A 15,950-nucleotide genomic window follows, 5' to 3' on the forward strand; every position below is an offset into this window, starting at 1 on the left:
CTCAGTAAAGATGTAAGAAAAACATGTCACCACACACAAAAATTCTTCCTAGGAAAATCAGAAAACTAAAGATAAGTCCAAGTGAGGAAAACCTCCTTTAATCCTCTCACTAGAAACATTTCCTAAAATGTTTTGGTATGCACTTTTCCAGACTTTCCATGCACTGTCTGTTTTCGTCCAAAAATAAGACACAAAATAGACAGTTTTGCATAACTTGGTGAACATGTCTCCAACATGTTTTTACAGCTGAACACTCCTATATATGGATATACCAAAGTTTACTCAACTTCATTTCTACTGCTGGACATTTAGGTTGCTTCTAAGTTTTCATCTATGTAGAAGGGTCTTACAGCTCAAGCTACAGTCATCACCCCATCTTCTTTGTTCAGTTCCAAGTTGGTTTTATGATACGTGTTCCTCTCATCTCAAAAAGAGTTCCCTCTTGCAACTAGTTCCTTGAGTAGCTTTTATATTGCCCGCTATCCATTTTACTTTTCTAGTTTAATGGGGGAAAGGTATGGAAGATCAAACTTTACTCCAGTCGCAAACCACATCGAAACCCAGTATTCAGATCATACTCTATTGTGAATTAAGAACTGCCAGAACTAACTTATACCTGAGGAAAAGTCTCACCTGAGACTGGGCATAACCAGCTCTCCAGCGCAGCTTTAGGGTCCCCACATCTAACTCAGCTATCCACTTCAATGAAAGACCTGGTACTTTTAATTCAAAAGCACATAGCCTAATACAGTCTACTCACCACTGCTACATAGGAAGGCTATGATTTTACTCTGCTAATCAGAAATGAACTTTAAAAAAATAAAATAAAATTCAAAAAAAAGAAATAAACTGTTAAGTCAGTTTCCTGATAATGATACTTTCTCCCAATGCATAAAACTCTCACAGCTAAGAATGAAGCCAGCAGCAAAGAGCACTGTCTCCAAAACTGCTGCCCCCACTTCTCAGAGACTGTGCTCACCTACTATCCTGCGCACCAGGGAAGGCCGATCTGTATCTAACTCTTTCTTCAGACTTTCCATTGGTGAACTCCGTCCTGAAGCTGGGTAGAGGGAGGCATGCCACTTCTCAGGATCCCAGACACCATCACTGCAAGTCAAAGGGCACCAACAGTTAGAACTTGCACCATGAATAACACACGTAGTCTAATTTCTACTACTTCAGGTGACAGGTTATGGAAACCCCTTTCCAATATAAAACTTTATGGTTGCCATCAGAATGGTTCTCTCTTTTAAGATGAAAATAAAAACAACTAATAAATTCAGCAATACATTGTTGTTGTTCACATAATAGCAATAGTCACTTGAAAAGCAGTGGTTTGTGCATAAATGAAACATCCAGACCACAAACCTTGGGGTGCATATGGATTATAGTATCTATGCCTGTCCTATACAAAGAAATGCTCCGTAAATATTGATTACTCAGTTTACTGAAGATTAGTAAAGGGAGGAAAAAGCCCCTTAATCCTCTTATTGGAAGCAGCTCCTGGAAGGCTTAGTGTATATTTTCCAGAATTTCTATGTACAGTCTCAGTTTTTCCCACAAGTAGGACAGACAGCTATTTAAGAGCCTAAAGTGTGTAGTCTGGGTTTGACTTCGTTACTCCCACACTAATGATGGGGTGGCAGGTGGTACAGTGTGCAGAGGAGAAGCTTTGGAGCCCAACGATCTGGTACCTAACTCTAGCTCTGCTAGGATGAGAAACTCTTTCCTCCATCTCTCTTATTTTCATTATTATTATTAGGCACAATGTCTCCACTTCAGAATCAAAGGGAATATGTGCCCATGATAACTATTTTACGCCAAGAAGAAACAGCTGTAACAAGAAAATTCAATTTGAGGCATAAAAAACCTTTACAGCTTTAATGAAGAAAAAACTAAACAAAAACAAAGAAAACCCCCAGCTAATCTGAGACTTAGCAAAAACTCCTAACCAATTAAAATAGCCATTATTCAAGTATCATCCTCACCAGGGGAAAGTGGTGAGGAGTCCAGATTTAGCAACCTTCTGAACTGTCCATGTACAAAATTAAAAAAAGCATGTGCGGGCTTCCCTGGTGGCGCAGTGGCTGGGGGTCCACCTGCCGATGCAGGGGATGCGGGTTCCTGCCCTGGTCCGGGAGGATCCTACATGCCACGGAGCAGCTGGGCCCATGGGCCGTGGCCGCTGGGCCTGCGTGCCCGGAGTCTGTGCTCCACGGCGGGAGGGGCCACGGCAGTGAGAGGTCCGCGTACCACAAAAAAAGAAAAAAAAAAAGCGTGTGCTAGTCTATCAAAAAATTAAACACTATATATATTTTTAAAAATGTGGGCCAATATGAACCATCTACCTTGATATTTAAGAAGTGACCTTAGGGCTTCCCTGGTGGCGCAGTGGTTGAGAGTCCGCCTGCCGATGCAGGGGACACGGGTTCATGCCCTGGTCCGGGAAGATCCCACATGCCGCGGAACGGCTGGGCCTGTGAGCCATGGCCGCTGGGCCTGCACGTCCAGAGCCTGTGCTCCGCGACGGGAGAGGCCATGACAGTGAGAGGCCCGCGTACCGGGAAAAAAAAAAAAAAAAAGTGACCTTAACGTCTTAAGATAACCATAAGAAGTGCAATGTAGGGTTATTCTAAGAGACTTTCAGACCATTTTTAGCTATAGCCTTCTCAAACCAAAGCTTTCTACCTTATGAAGGAGCCCAAGATGCAAAAGGGCTAATGTGGGGACTTCCTTGGCAGTCCAGTGGTTAAGACTCTGTGCTTCCACTGCAGGGGGCTCAGGTTCCATCCATGGTCAGGGAACTAAGATGCCGCATGCCGTACAGTGCAGCGAAAACAAAACAAAACAAACCACCCCAAAAAATCTGAATGGCTCTCTTGTTTGGGGGTGAGGGGTGGGGGACTGATAGAAGGCCCAGAGTCCTCCTGATCGTCCTGCCCCAGGCAGGCCCTGGAAGGACCCTCAAAGCACAGTGCAAAAAACCACTGGTAGAGAGAAAAGACTCTGGTCAGGACTCCTGTGTTCAAGTCTTAATTCTGCTTTTTGACAAGGTGCCTTTGACCAATGTGTCATTTTCTAGTTTTAGTTTCATCACCAGTTAGTTGAAAGAGAATTGGTTTAGTTGTCCTTAGAGTTCCTTGCAGCTTAAATCTCTGAATTTCAGCTAATTAATAACAAAGCCGATGAAGACAGTGCAGTGAGATGCTATTTAGTCATGTTCATAGCTTACGTGCAATTTATTTGTGTGGAAGCCCAATGTCATTACCCCTGAAATCTCCCCACTCGTAATTCCAGCAAAACAATACAACTCCATTTATTAAGTTTGGTGTAACAAGAAGTTGACCCCCACAGATACCTGTCATATTTCTCAGAGAGGCACGAAGGCCTTTGTTTGGAATGAGGGCGTTCTTTAATATCCAAGAGCTCCTCCTAGAAAGAGAAATCATATGGTGATTTTGAACAATATTTCTTGGGCCACATATTTTCAACTTATTTTTGTTATCAGTAACTGACTGTCTACCTTAAGCAGTTCATACAGTTCTTATTTATTTACACCCTGACTTATTCCAGAAAGAACCAGAGTCAGCTCAAGGTTCTCAGCAGAAGCTCAAGCAGAATTGGCAAATAACGTAAGTGATCAGTTTATTGCTAAAACACACTCTCTCATAAACTTCTGTCCAATAATACACCCCACAACACTGAACGCTGATCAAGGCATGGTAGCTTTAGGCTTACATAAAACCTTCAGCTATTCTGACTGGTCTTAAATGCATTAGATGCCAACTTACAAAGGGACAGATTTTTTTTTTTTTTAATGTACATGGTCCTTTACCCCTAAATACTTCAGTGCCTGTTTCCTAAAAATGAGCATATTCTTTCACAGCCTTTTTTTGTGGCTCCATGAGAGAATTAAGCCCTATAGAAAATAATTTGAGTGACTATTTTTCCATTCTCCCAAGGATTATACTTGGCCAGTATCACTTTAGATGCACAGGAGAGAAGAGAATCTATTACATACAATGGATGCCTTAGGGCATAAGGGCTCACTTCTGCAGAACCTGGTTGAGAAGTGTTGTCAGTTTTATACAACCAGTTATCAATAACACTTTATCCCTCTGGATTCCAATTTTGTCAAATGACCCAATAATGCCCTTTATATTACCTTTTATTAGAATCTAACACAGGATCCAGTCTAGAACCAGATATTGGTTGTCATGTCTCTTTGGTCTCTAATCTGGAACATTTCTACAACTTCTTTTGTCTTTTATGACATCAGCATTTCTAAAGAATAAAGCCTACTTTTTTTTTTTTAAAAAAAAGAACATTATTCATTTTAGGTTTGTCTAATGTTTCTTCATGATTAGATTGAGGGTAAGCATCTCTGGAGCAGAATACTAACCTAAGAGATGTCCACCTCAGATGTCCACCTCAGGCACCTCTGGATGCCTATGTCACCCATGTGCCCCTCATCAGTGATGTTAACTTGATGTTAACCACCTGGTCAAGGTATTCTCCAGTTTTACTCTTTAGTTACTACATTCCCATTTGCAATCAGTATGCAATCTGTGGGGAGACACTTTAAAATCATCCAAATATTCTAGCCTTCATCAAAATTTCCCCATAAATTTAGCACCTACTGGTGATTCTGAGCCAAACCAATATTGATTTTTCAACTGTAGGCCTCCCTCCATAATTACCAGTCAGGCACTTGGCATTCCACTGTAAATACAAACCCTCCCTTCTCCCCCTTTTATTTACCTATTTATTATTGACATGGGCTCACAGATTCCCAGCTTTTCCAATGGTCTATAATTCATTAATGTCCTTAATTATTTTGGTGCTCAAATTGAGAGTCTCTTCAAGCAGGCTCCTGCATCCTTTTGACATGCCCCATCATTTTTTAAAAGCACTTTCTTACTTTCTATCTTGTGTTGTACTCATCCTGTCCTAACCCCAGAGTCAGCCATTTCTTGAGAAATCCAAGTTCCTTTAAGTGGGGAATAGTATAATAAATCAAGATTTGGGAACTGGGTATCCTCATTTGCTTCTAGGCCCTCTCAGCAGAACTAGGAAATATGTGCGGTTATATATGCACACGTGTGCACACACACACACCTGCTCATACACATGCGTATACACAAAACCACTGCGTCCTTTTTATATAAACATTTTCATAGTAAAGTTAAAAACAGCAATTCCCAGGGCTTCCCTGGTGGTGCAGTGGTTGAGAGTCCACCTGCCGATGCAGGGGACACGGGTTCGTGCCCCGGTCCGGGAAGATCCCACACGCCGCGAGCGGCTGGGCCTGTGAGCCATGGCCGCTGGGCCTGCGCGTCCGGAGCCTGTGCTCCACAACGGGAGAGGCCGCAGCGGTGAGAGGCCCGCGTACCGCAAAAAAAAACCCCCAGCAATTCCCAAACTCTCAGTACCAGTAAAATGCTACAACTGCCTTGCAAAAAAGCATATACCATTGTGCTGTGGCCTCTCCAACACCCCCGTCACAGGCCTCACAACAGAATGCTTGCTGCTTCTCTGATCACTGCTTCCCATATCTTGGGGTAAATACGGAGGGATAGAGTTACTCTCTCAGCCTACAGGAATCACAGCATATAAGCATGCCATGAAGTTACTCAGTATCTTCAGACACCTGAGGCACCTAAATGTTTTCTCCATTAGGTGAGAAATAGCAAAATGCCCTAGAACAAGATGACATTTTAGTTTTAAAACCAGAATATCAATTATTTACATTTATTTAGGATTCATTTATGAATTATGTCTTATTAATTGGGTAGATATACCTAGAAAAATTTGGAAGTCTGAGATAAACAGAATTCCAAATATAAGAAAATGTCTAAAGGCTACTCAAAATTCTGAAAAAACTGTCGAAGTACTGACATACCACCTGCAAATTGCCAGTAGAGACTAGAGTCCAGTGAAATCTGCATGGTGAACACAGCGTCAGAAGGGCAGGGGTGACACAAATTTGGTGGTGAGGGGTGGGGAAGATGGACCAATAGTAGTTATGATGATTGCAGATGCAACAATACAGAAATCCTAAGAACAGTAGGGCTTAAAACATTTTCCAGTAAAAACAGGAAGGACCTTGCAATATAGGAAATACTTATACACTACAGGAAAAAACACTGCAAAGCAATCTTCTGCTATTAGAAGCAACCCAAAGATTATTACATATCCCCTCGCTCCACCACCCTCAAATCCAAATATTAAACTAAGAATCCTAGTATACTATTAAACCAAGGGCAATATATTTCATACTTAAATATGTATATTCTCAATATACAAAAAGTTTCTAAACAATGAGGCTCTGTTTGAAACTGTTAACTCCAAATGATAATAGGGAGCCCAATTGATAGGTGTTCTCTATTATTACTGCAGCTGTTTGCTGAAATGCTAATGATTTTATTTATTTAGGAGTCAACTTGCAAAGATTAAAATTTTAACACAGCCGCAAAACACGTAGATGGACCAAAATGTTCTATTTGCGGGGATCAAAAAATATTTGAACAAAGGTAAAAAAAAGCCTTACAAAAAAGGGAAATGAGGAGGCTAAGGAGAGATGACAACTAAATGTAATATGGTCTCCTGGATGGAATCCTGGAACAGAAAAAGGACACTGGTTTAAAACTAAGGAAATGTGAATAAAGTATGGACTTTAGTTAATCACAATGTATCAACATTGTTAATTGTAATAACTGTACCATACCAATATAAGATATGTTTCCAGCTTTTCTGTAAATCTGACTGTTCAAAAAAATAAAGTTTACCCCTGTCTCATACTATATACAAAAAGAAACTCAAAATGTATCAAAGACTTAAACATATGAGCTATGACTATAAAACTCTTAGAAGAAGACATAGGTATAAATCTTCATGACCTTGGATTAAGCAATGTTATTTAGCTATGACAACAAAAGCCTAAGCAACCAAAGAAAAAAGATAAATTTGACTTCAAATTTAGAAATTTTTTTGCTTCCTATGACACTGTCAAGAAAGTGAAATGACAACCCATGGGACAGAAAAAAATATTTACAAATCACGTATCTGATAAGAGTCTAGAACATAGAGAGAACGCGTACAACTCAACAACAAAAAGACAATAACCCAATTTAAAAAACAGGTAAAAGATCAATAGATTTTTCTCCAAAGATACACAAATGGCCAACAAACACATGAAAGATGTTCAACATCATTAGTCATCAGGCAAATGCAAGTCAAAACCACAGCGAGATACCATGTAATGGCTACTAGGATGGCTATTTTTAAAAAAAGGGAAAATAAGTATTAACAAGGATGTAGAGAAACTAGAACCTTCTAACATTGCTGATGGGAATGGAAAATGGTGCGGCTGCTGTGGAAAATGGTGGCAGTTCTTCAAAAACTTAAACACAGTTACCACATGATCCAGCAATCCCACTCCTAGTTATAAACCAAAGAAAAATGAAAAATTATGTTCACACAAAAACCTTGTACACAAATGCTCACAGCATTATTCACAACAGCCAAAAAGTTTAAACAACCCATGTGTCCATCAAATGATAAATGGTTAAACAAAATGTGGTAAACCTATACAATTAATATTTAGCAACAAAACAGAATAAAGTACTCATACATGGTACAACATGAACCTTGAAAACACTATGTTAAGTGTAAGAATTCAGACACAAGAGGCCACATACCGTAGATTCTCTTTATATGCAACGTTCAAAATGGGTAAATCCATTGAGTCAGAAAGTAGGTTAATGGTTGCCAGGGCCTGGGGGAAGGGGATAAGGGGCAGGGGTGATTGTTAATGGGTAGTTTGTTTGCCAAGATGAAAATATTCTGGATTAGATAGTAGTGATGGTTGTACAACTCTGTGAATTTACTAAAAACCACTAAATGGTACACTTTAAAAGGGGTGAATTTTATGTATGTGAATTCTATCTCAAAAAAAATTTTTTTAAGTAAATTAAACTAAGAGGTTTAGTTACCAGAGGTTAATGTTTTGTTTAATTTCTCTTGTTACAGACTTACTGCTCTAATCACAGATTTATAAATGCCAACTACCCTTGGATACAAAAGAGTGGCTCAGGTTGGTAAAAATGTTTTAATTTTCCCTCCCATATTATTCCAGTTTTCTCTGTTGACTTTATACGCTTGGCGTATTCTAGGTGTGAATGCTCAATGTACAAACTTGACAGGCCTGTAAGAGCACAAAGTGGAACAGTGGGCGAGTTGCACACAGGCATCAACCACGCCAGCAGCACCGACTGTGCCACGGTATGCCTCTGACCAAATGCAATGTCCAAAACACAGCCCACCTGTCTACAGAGGATGAAGAGCAATTTTCTTTATTAACAGTCTGAGAACTGGGGAAACAAAACAATTCTTGGATTGAATAGCTCCTAGGAATAACTTTAAACATCTAGGTCAAACTACAGGTACTGTTCTTAAGAGCAGGGCTTCTTAAACCAGTTTCACAGCATCAAGGAAACCATACACAAAACGCATTTGTGCAATTTCTGCAGTGAGTGTTCATCTCCAATGGTTATCCAAAGACCTCCAATGGACCCCACAGAGGTTAAAAAGTAGTGCTTTAAACCAATCACGTTTCTCAAAATGTGGCCCAAGGTCCACCCCAACATTTAGGGAAAAATGAGATCCTCCTCATTGGGTTTAGAGAACTAAACCTGTTACCTTCAGCAATGTCTTAAGTTGCTTAAGATGGTATCCCAGCTTGAGAGGATCCCCCAGTTAAGTGCGGAGGAGAGAAACCATACGCTAAGTCAACACAGAGTTTGCTCTTTCGTAACTGTCCACAGAACACTTCCTGTGTGCCATGCTTAGTGGCTAGCACAGGCAGATGACTGTGGTCCCTGGCCCCACTGCTCTCCAATCTCTCAAAAGAAGTCTTCTTGAACTTGCCATCTCAAGAGTCCTTAACAGCAACTATTCCTGGAAAGGAATCCCTCTGGGATATTTTCAAAGAAAACCTTCAAGTTTGGCTAAAGGCAAAATACTTCGAAGTGCCCATTTTGAACTGGGAATGCTCCTTCCCTATGAGTATTTCAGGAGGGAATGTGAGATTACCCTTTTGTAGAGTCCTGACAATCCACAGAAACTTACATCGTGAACAAGTTCACTAAAATTATTATCTGGACAAGAGAAGAGTTATCAACAGAGACCTTAATTTTTGCATAGGTTACTAAAACCTGACCAGGCAAGAACAAGCTGCTAATTGGCTAAGAGTCCCACACCCAAGGAAGTATAAACACGTTTTCTTAGTTTTAGCAGCCTTCCTTAAAGAAAATGTGTCAAGTCTTCCCAAAGAGTCTATTTGGGAATTACTAATATGGACACCCACTTTCAGTGATCAGAATTAAAGTAGAAAGCAAATGATGTGAGTATAAGCCCAAAGCAACAGTGGTTAAAACCTTATACAGTTTCTTTCTGCAGAAATCCCCTGCAGAAGCAGTTATGCATTCTGATGACAATCTATTATAGAATTTCACACAAGTCACTTATAGAAGGAGATGAAAGGGGAAATGTTCTTTACCTCCGTGAGCTGAATTCAATTCACAAGAATAAAAAGCCCAACTTTTTATGATTACCGTGGATATTGTTATTTTACTGTTAGTGGTCTGAGCGCCGTAGAAGTGCCCCAGTATCTCACCTATGTGTGCCTGGCTCTTCCTAAAGAAGGCACATGTCCCTGGAGCAGCGCTTGGGTTGGGTCCCCCTTTGACCTCCTCTTCTAGTCCCCACCCTCCACACACCCACTAACATTGGGCTTGGCCCATCAGGCTCTCAGATGGTTGCTGACTGACCTGATATTTCAATCTATGAGTCACATGACTTTTCTGAAAGGCTTAGAAAGCTTTTAAAAATAGATCACAATGGGGTAATGGCATTCATAGATGACAGCCAGGGCAATGGTGAACGAATGACACAGGGGGTGCCTGAGATACCTTCCACCATCCCCCATTCATGAGGTTTGTTGCTAAAGGGGCACCGTTTAGAACAGTTCTTACAGGCAGGTCAGGATGCAAACTGGATCCTGCAGAGCTGATAAGCAGGACTCAGCACCTGGATTCACCCAAGCCTCTAATGGTGGCTGATTTGATGCAAAGACTTTCTTCTATTGAAAGGATTTATGTGAAGCTAAGAAAATGGGAATGGGAAAAAAAAAAAAAAGGAAACCCTGCTTTTTCTGTTGATCTGGCCAACACAATAAAAATAAACCTTGGCTTTTAAATGCGTTTATACAACCGATAAAAGCAATGTAAAACATGAAGTAAGCAGGTAAATAAGTACCAGAAGGAAACTTATGAAAATTATTTTTAGGGTGGTAGCATTACATCTTCATAGTGCTTTCTGGTTTCATATTAAAATGGAGATGGTTACTGTGACATTTAGAAAATAAGCACCTTGATCTAAAGGTGGTATCTAAAGAAGCTATCTTTCAGTATCTCCCCCTACCTTTATTACATCATAAGCAGTTTTTTTTTTTGCGGTACGCGGGCCTCTCACTGTTGTGGCCTCTCCCGTTGCGGAGCACAGGCTCTGGGACGCGCAGGCTCAGCGGCCATGGCTCACGGGCCCAGCCGCTCCGCGGCATGTGGGATCTTCCCGGACCGGGGCACGAACCCGTGTCCCCTGCATCGGCAGGCGGACTCTCAACCACTGCGCCACCAGGGAAGCCCCCATCATAAGCAGTTTTTAACACTTATTGTGTGCCAGCCACTTTTCTAAGCACTTAATATTCATTTTCTCATTTATTCCCCACAAAAATCCTATGGGTTAGATACTATTCTATCTGCATTTTACAGGGGAAAAAGATGAGAGTCAGAGAAGTTGAGAATATGACTGAAGGCAACACAGGTTAAGTAGGTGGAAGAGTGGGGGATCCCAAACCAGGCAGTGGGGCTCAGTGGCCCCTTATCCTCTCCTCTCCAGTGATTCTCTTGAGAGGACAGGGGAAGGTGCCCAACCCCTCTCAGCAGCTTTGTCACTCAGTGTTGGGTCTGTCCCAGTCCAGTGGGACTGCTGGGAACCCTGAACGAACTGCCAACTCCTCGGGCAGGCTCCCCCTAGGCCAGCTCCTCTTACAGCACCCCTTCCTGAACCAAAGATTTAGGAAGGGGTGCTAGAACCACAGATTTCTATGTCAGACGTTCCAATTGTGAAATTACTGGCTCATTATCTAGCTAGAAGTTCCCACCATGAGGAAGGAGGAGAGGATACCCAAGGGAGCAAGGGCCCTTAATCCCAACTTTTCAAGATGACTTAAAATCGGAACAGGTAGTAAAGAGCAGTCAGAAGACAGTATCTATGGTGTTGCCAGCCAGCCCCCTCTAAGAACTTCCAGTAAGGTTTCTGGACAGCTGCAACATTAACATGGTATCATGATTTTTGGTACCACAATTCTGCCTTCCCCCATATAAACAGGCACCCCTATTTTTATACTAGCTTAGAAGTTTATAGCTAAGTGCCTCACTGAAATGCCACCTGTTAGAGCCTACTATTCAACTCAGTTTATGAGATACCCATGAAGTTATCAAATGAGATCTTTGTATAGCAAAAACTGACCATCAGACTACTGATTTCAACCTAGAATTTAAATCAAAGAGTATTCTCAAAGGCTTGACTTCAAGTCTTGCAAATGATTCTCTCCAAGAAGGCTAGAAGGATTACTCAAATCAGTCCAATTCAGTTGCTTGTCTGTTTTCTTAATGATTTTAAAGCAAAGACAGGGAATTCTCTGGTGGTCCAGTGGCTAGGACTTGGTGCTTTCACTGCTGGGGCCCGGGTTCAATCCCTGGCCAGGGAACTAAGATCCTGCAAGCTGTGTGGCATGGCCAAAACAAACAAAACAAAACAAAGAAACAAAGCAAAGACACAAACATGGCTGTACCACTGTGACCAACTGCCCATCAGCCACAAATTAGGGTGGGCTCCTTTAAAGATCCCTACAATGACAAATAAAATGGTGCCAATTTATAACTGGTCAAGGCAATGAAGAGCACACAGGTATAGCTCAGATAATCCAACACCTATTTTTCAGCTGGTAGATTTAACATGCATGGTTAACAATGGTCAGTATCAAGCTGAATATTCTGAGTGTCCTCCGCTTTTATTCCGTGTCCAACTGGCAGGTGACTGCATTCAACAAGGAGTCAGTGGCAAGCTACAGGAGCAAAGAAGGAAGCACAAAGTACGTAATACTTTGTGATCTAAGAAGATCAGTCTGTTCGCTTGAAGAAAAAAACATGGATCTGAATAGTGGGACAGGCCAAAGCATTTCTATTTTGTACTTCAAGCAGAAGATGGTATCACTGATAGAAGAGCAGGTACTACATCTCAAGAACTGGTAAACAAGGACCACTGATGAAGGTAAGAAAAAGCTGAATGAGTCCCAAACTTTTTCCACTAATAAGCCTCACTACCTCCTGTTTTCTAAACTAATGGTTCTCAAACTTGAATCTGAGTCAGAATTCTCTGAATTACTTGTTATTCAGCCAGTGATGGCTGGCCCTAACCCTAGAGTTTGATTCAATACCTCTGAGATGGGGCCCGAGATTTTGTATTTCTAACAATTTACCAGATGATACTAAATGGTAGTTTTGAGGACCACACTTTGAGAACCACTGTCTAAACCATTTTTAATCCATGACTTTTGATGTGAGACCCCAGTCTATAACCTCCCAAAGTCCTTCAACATAATGCAATCACTTTAGAAAAATTGCACATTTGAATACTACCAAAACATAGCTTTTGATCTTAGGAATCTGGCCTGGCAAAATGGACCTGAGTGGGTTTATAAATTAAGGGCTCAAGACCCTCAGGATAGCAGGTGCATATAATAAAGCTACTCATAACCATCCAAATTAATAATCACTGAGGCTTAGTAGTAGGCCTGAAAATTCCCAATGTGACCCTAACCTGAGTTCCTGAGACATTCATAGAAACACAATGGACACCAACTGAACCCTGGGGAGTAACTATGCACCTGAGTTGCTTGACAACATCAACACCATATTTCAAGTTCTCCACAGAAGACTAAAGCCTTGCTACTCAAAGCATGGTCAGTGGACCAGCAGAATGGGCACCACCTGGGAGCTGGTTAAGAGGCCACATTTTCAAGTCCACCCCTGCCCTAACAATCAGAATTCACACTTTACCAAGGTTCACAGCTGATCCCCAGACACATTAAGGTTTGAGAAGCTAGCTGGACTAAAGGATGTCCTACCACACAGGAAACTCTGGTCTGTTACCTTGAAAAGCACTCGCCAAACATCTGAACTCCTCCACCTGCATAGGGAAAAAACCTCGAATTCTGAACAGACTATTCACGTTATCCCATAAAACAACTGAATACTACTAAGTGGAGAAGGGTCAAAGCTTAAGAAACCCTCTCATCTGGCCAGTGTTTTCTTGACCCTGTAGTTAATTACAAATCCCTCAATTACAAAAGTTTTCAGACAAGACATCACTTACAAAAATCACTGAGAACAGTTTCCTTCTACTGCTTCTAAACTTTCTAGCTTGTGAACCTGAAGTGGCAGAAACATTACTAAATGTTTTATTTATTCCAATAGTTTGATCCCAGTATGCATATAGGGAGTACGATGGCTCAAATACTATTCCAGTTGTGGAACCAAAAGACATTTATTATAGTGCTCAGAACATAGGACTGTTTCAAACTTCCTTCAAAAGGAAAAAGGCTTAGTTTGCCTCAAATCCTACATAAAATTACCAGAGTGTTGAGAAACATATATATGAAAGCACTACCCTAATACCCCAACACTGCCTAAACATGACCCTAAAATTGCCATTAACTAAGTACTCTTGAATGAAGTGGAAAGTAAAACTATTTCTAACTAAATTGGGGAGAGAAGACCATTGAATGTAAACTTAACTGTCAACCTAAAAATTTCTTTAAGGCACATTTATCTAAGCATGGCAGAATTCTGAGGTTGGATTGTCAAAAATGGGCAATATTGAGCTTCTCAGTCTTTACTGTAGACATATATAAGTTCCACACTAAGAAAGACTAATAATATCTTCCTAAAAATGACTTATGCATAAAGATGCATATACATTAAAGATGAAATATACATACTACCCTCTGATGAGTGTGTGACAGTGATTCAAAAGCCTCTATGCCTGGATTCTACACATAAAGTACCAGTCAGAACTTTTATTCAAAAACTGCTGGGAGACCTGAATTCACATGAGCTTATATCAATAAGAGCAGTTTAAATCACTTTCCCTTCATTTAATAAGCTTTTCTCCATTCAGATTTCACCTGTCAACATTTTAGGTATTGAATTTAAGTTGTGAAATACTATACAAGCACTCTCAGGTTTGAGGGAAACTATATTTGGGAAGACCAAATCTGAATGAAGAAGTAAAGTGCTTTCTATCAACTCACATTCTGTCATGCCAAAACAGATTGTATTAATACAGCAATTAACCAAAACTCTTTTACACCTGAAAACACTCTTTTCCTCAAGTTTTTTTTTTTTTTAATGCTAAAAATGAATATTACTCCAATAGCATCGGATAGTTTATCAAGTAGTTAAGAGTAGTAGCATCAGTACACAAACAAAGCCCGAGTTTAAAATACTAACCAATCAGTATTCTGGGAAGCCAGGGATGATAACCACATTAGAATCCTTGATGGGGTTCACACCAGGGAAATAACAGATATGGGCCCAACTAGGACACGACCCTTCCCGTCAACAGTCCCATGCACATTTTATGTACTCCAGCTCAACACAGTTCAGTGCACTAGGAGAATTCACTGCTCCAGTCAACCTCTTCAGAAATGTTCAATAGCCCACAGGACAGTGAAACAATAGCTTCAATAAATATACAACCTTCAGGTGATTCCTCCTCCCCCACCCCCCTGAAAGAGGAGATATCTGGAGGAGTTTTAAATCACCACAAGTTTTTAGCTTGAAGTCTTAACTTTTGTTGAGTCCATATGCATTTTACAACAGGAAGTAAAAAAAAAAAAAAAAGAATTAAAAAATCTGGTTACCCTAGGCAAGCACACCAGAGTATTCCTGTGGGGAGTTCGCCTCTCAAGGAAACATCAATACAGAGGACACTGATTTCTGTGAGGCATCCCAGAGCTGAAATCCTTACTCTATGGAATGTAAGTCAATAACACATCAATTACACAGCTGTTACAGAATTTGTCTGCCAACATATACTGATCCACAAATTCACACAGGGAATATCGAGCCAATATTCCCTTCACCTGAAGGCTACTTAGGGGCAAATTCTAGTTTAAACTCTGGGTATTCACACTGCAGAAAAACGTTCAAAGCAATGCTTTACTAAATCTAGTTAATATTTAGTTCACATAGTGAGTCAGAATGAGACTACCACTTTAAATAATACTAACGAAATTCCTACACAATGTTACTAATCTCCTCACCTATAAAACACTATTTCATTAATAACAAAGCATATTTTTTTTTTTTTTTTTTTTTTTTGCGGTACGCGGGCCTCTCACTGCTGTGGCCTCTCCCGCTGCGGAGCACAGGCTCCAGACGCGCAGGCCCAGCGGCCATGGCCCACGGGCCCAGCCACTCCGCGGCACGTGGGATCCTCCCGGACCAGGGCACGAACCCGCGCCCCCCGCATCGGCAGGCGGACTCCCAACCACTGCGCCACCAGGGAAGCCCACAAAGCCTACTTTTGTATAGCGATGCGGGGATTTGGAGGCCGGTTGCTTCTTCAGGTCAACGAAGGCATCTCCATTTTCTGTTTCACCCACACTTCTATCCATGGCTCCTTGGTCTACAGTTCTTTGCACCTGGAAGAAATCAGCACAAAACTGTCACTGAGAACAATAAATTTTCATAAGTCCTGACTGTTTAACAAACGGAAATTCATATCTCTTAGACTGACTACCTTTAAAAAACCCTCACCCA

General features: G+C 41.0%; 1 protein-coding gene across 3 annotated transcripts in view; it reads right to left on the reverse strand.

The window, feature by feature from the left end:
* EIF4ENIF1 (eukaryotic translation initiation factor 4E nuclear import factor 1) overlaps nucleotides 1-15,950 on the reverse strand; it is a 43,163-nt gene that overhangs the window by 26,546 nt on the left and 667 nt on the right. For all 3 annotated transcript variants that reach the window (XM_060028399.1, XM_060028400.1, XM_060028398.1), the window contains exons 2-4: nucleotides 15,713-15,832; nucleotides 3,359-3,432; nucleotides 980-1,107 (exon numbers count right to left, since the gene is read on the reverse strand). In XM_060028399.1, the coding sequence (XP_059884382.1) occupies nucleotides 980-1,107; nucleotides 3,359-3,432; nucleotides 15,713-15,832 (322 nt within the window). The remainder of the gene's footprint in view (nucleotides 1-979; nucleotides 1,108-3,358; nucleotides 3,433-15,712; nucleotides 15,833-15,950) is intronic.

This window comes from Delphinus delphis, chromosome 13 (assembly GCF_949987515.2).
Source record: "Delphinus delphis chromosome 13, mDelDel1.2, whole genome shotgun sequence".
Taxonomy (NCBI): domain Eukaryota; kingdom Metazoa; phylum Chordata; class Mammalia; order Artiodactyla; family Delphinidae; genus Delphinus; species Delphinus delphis.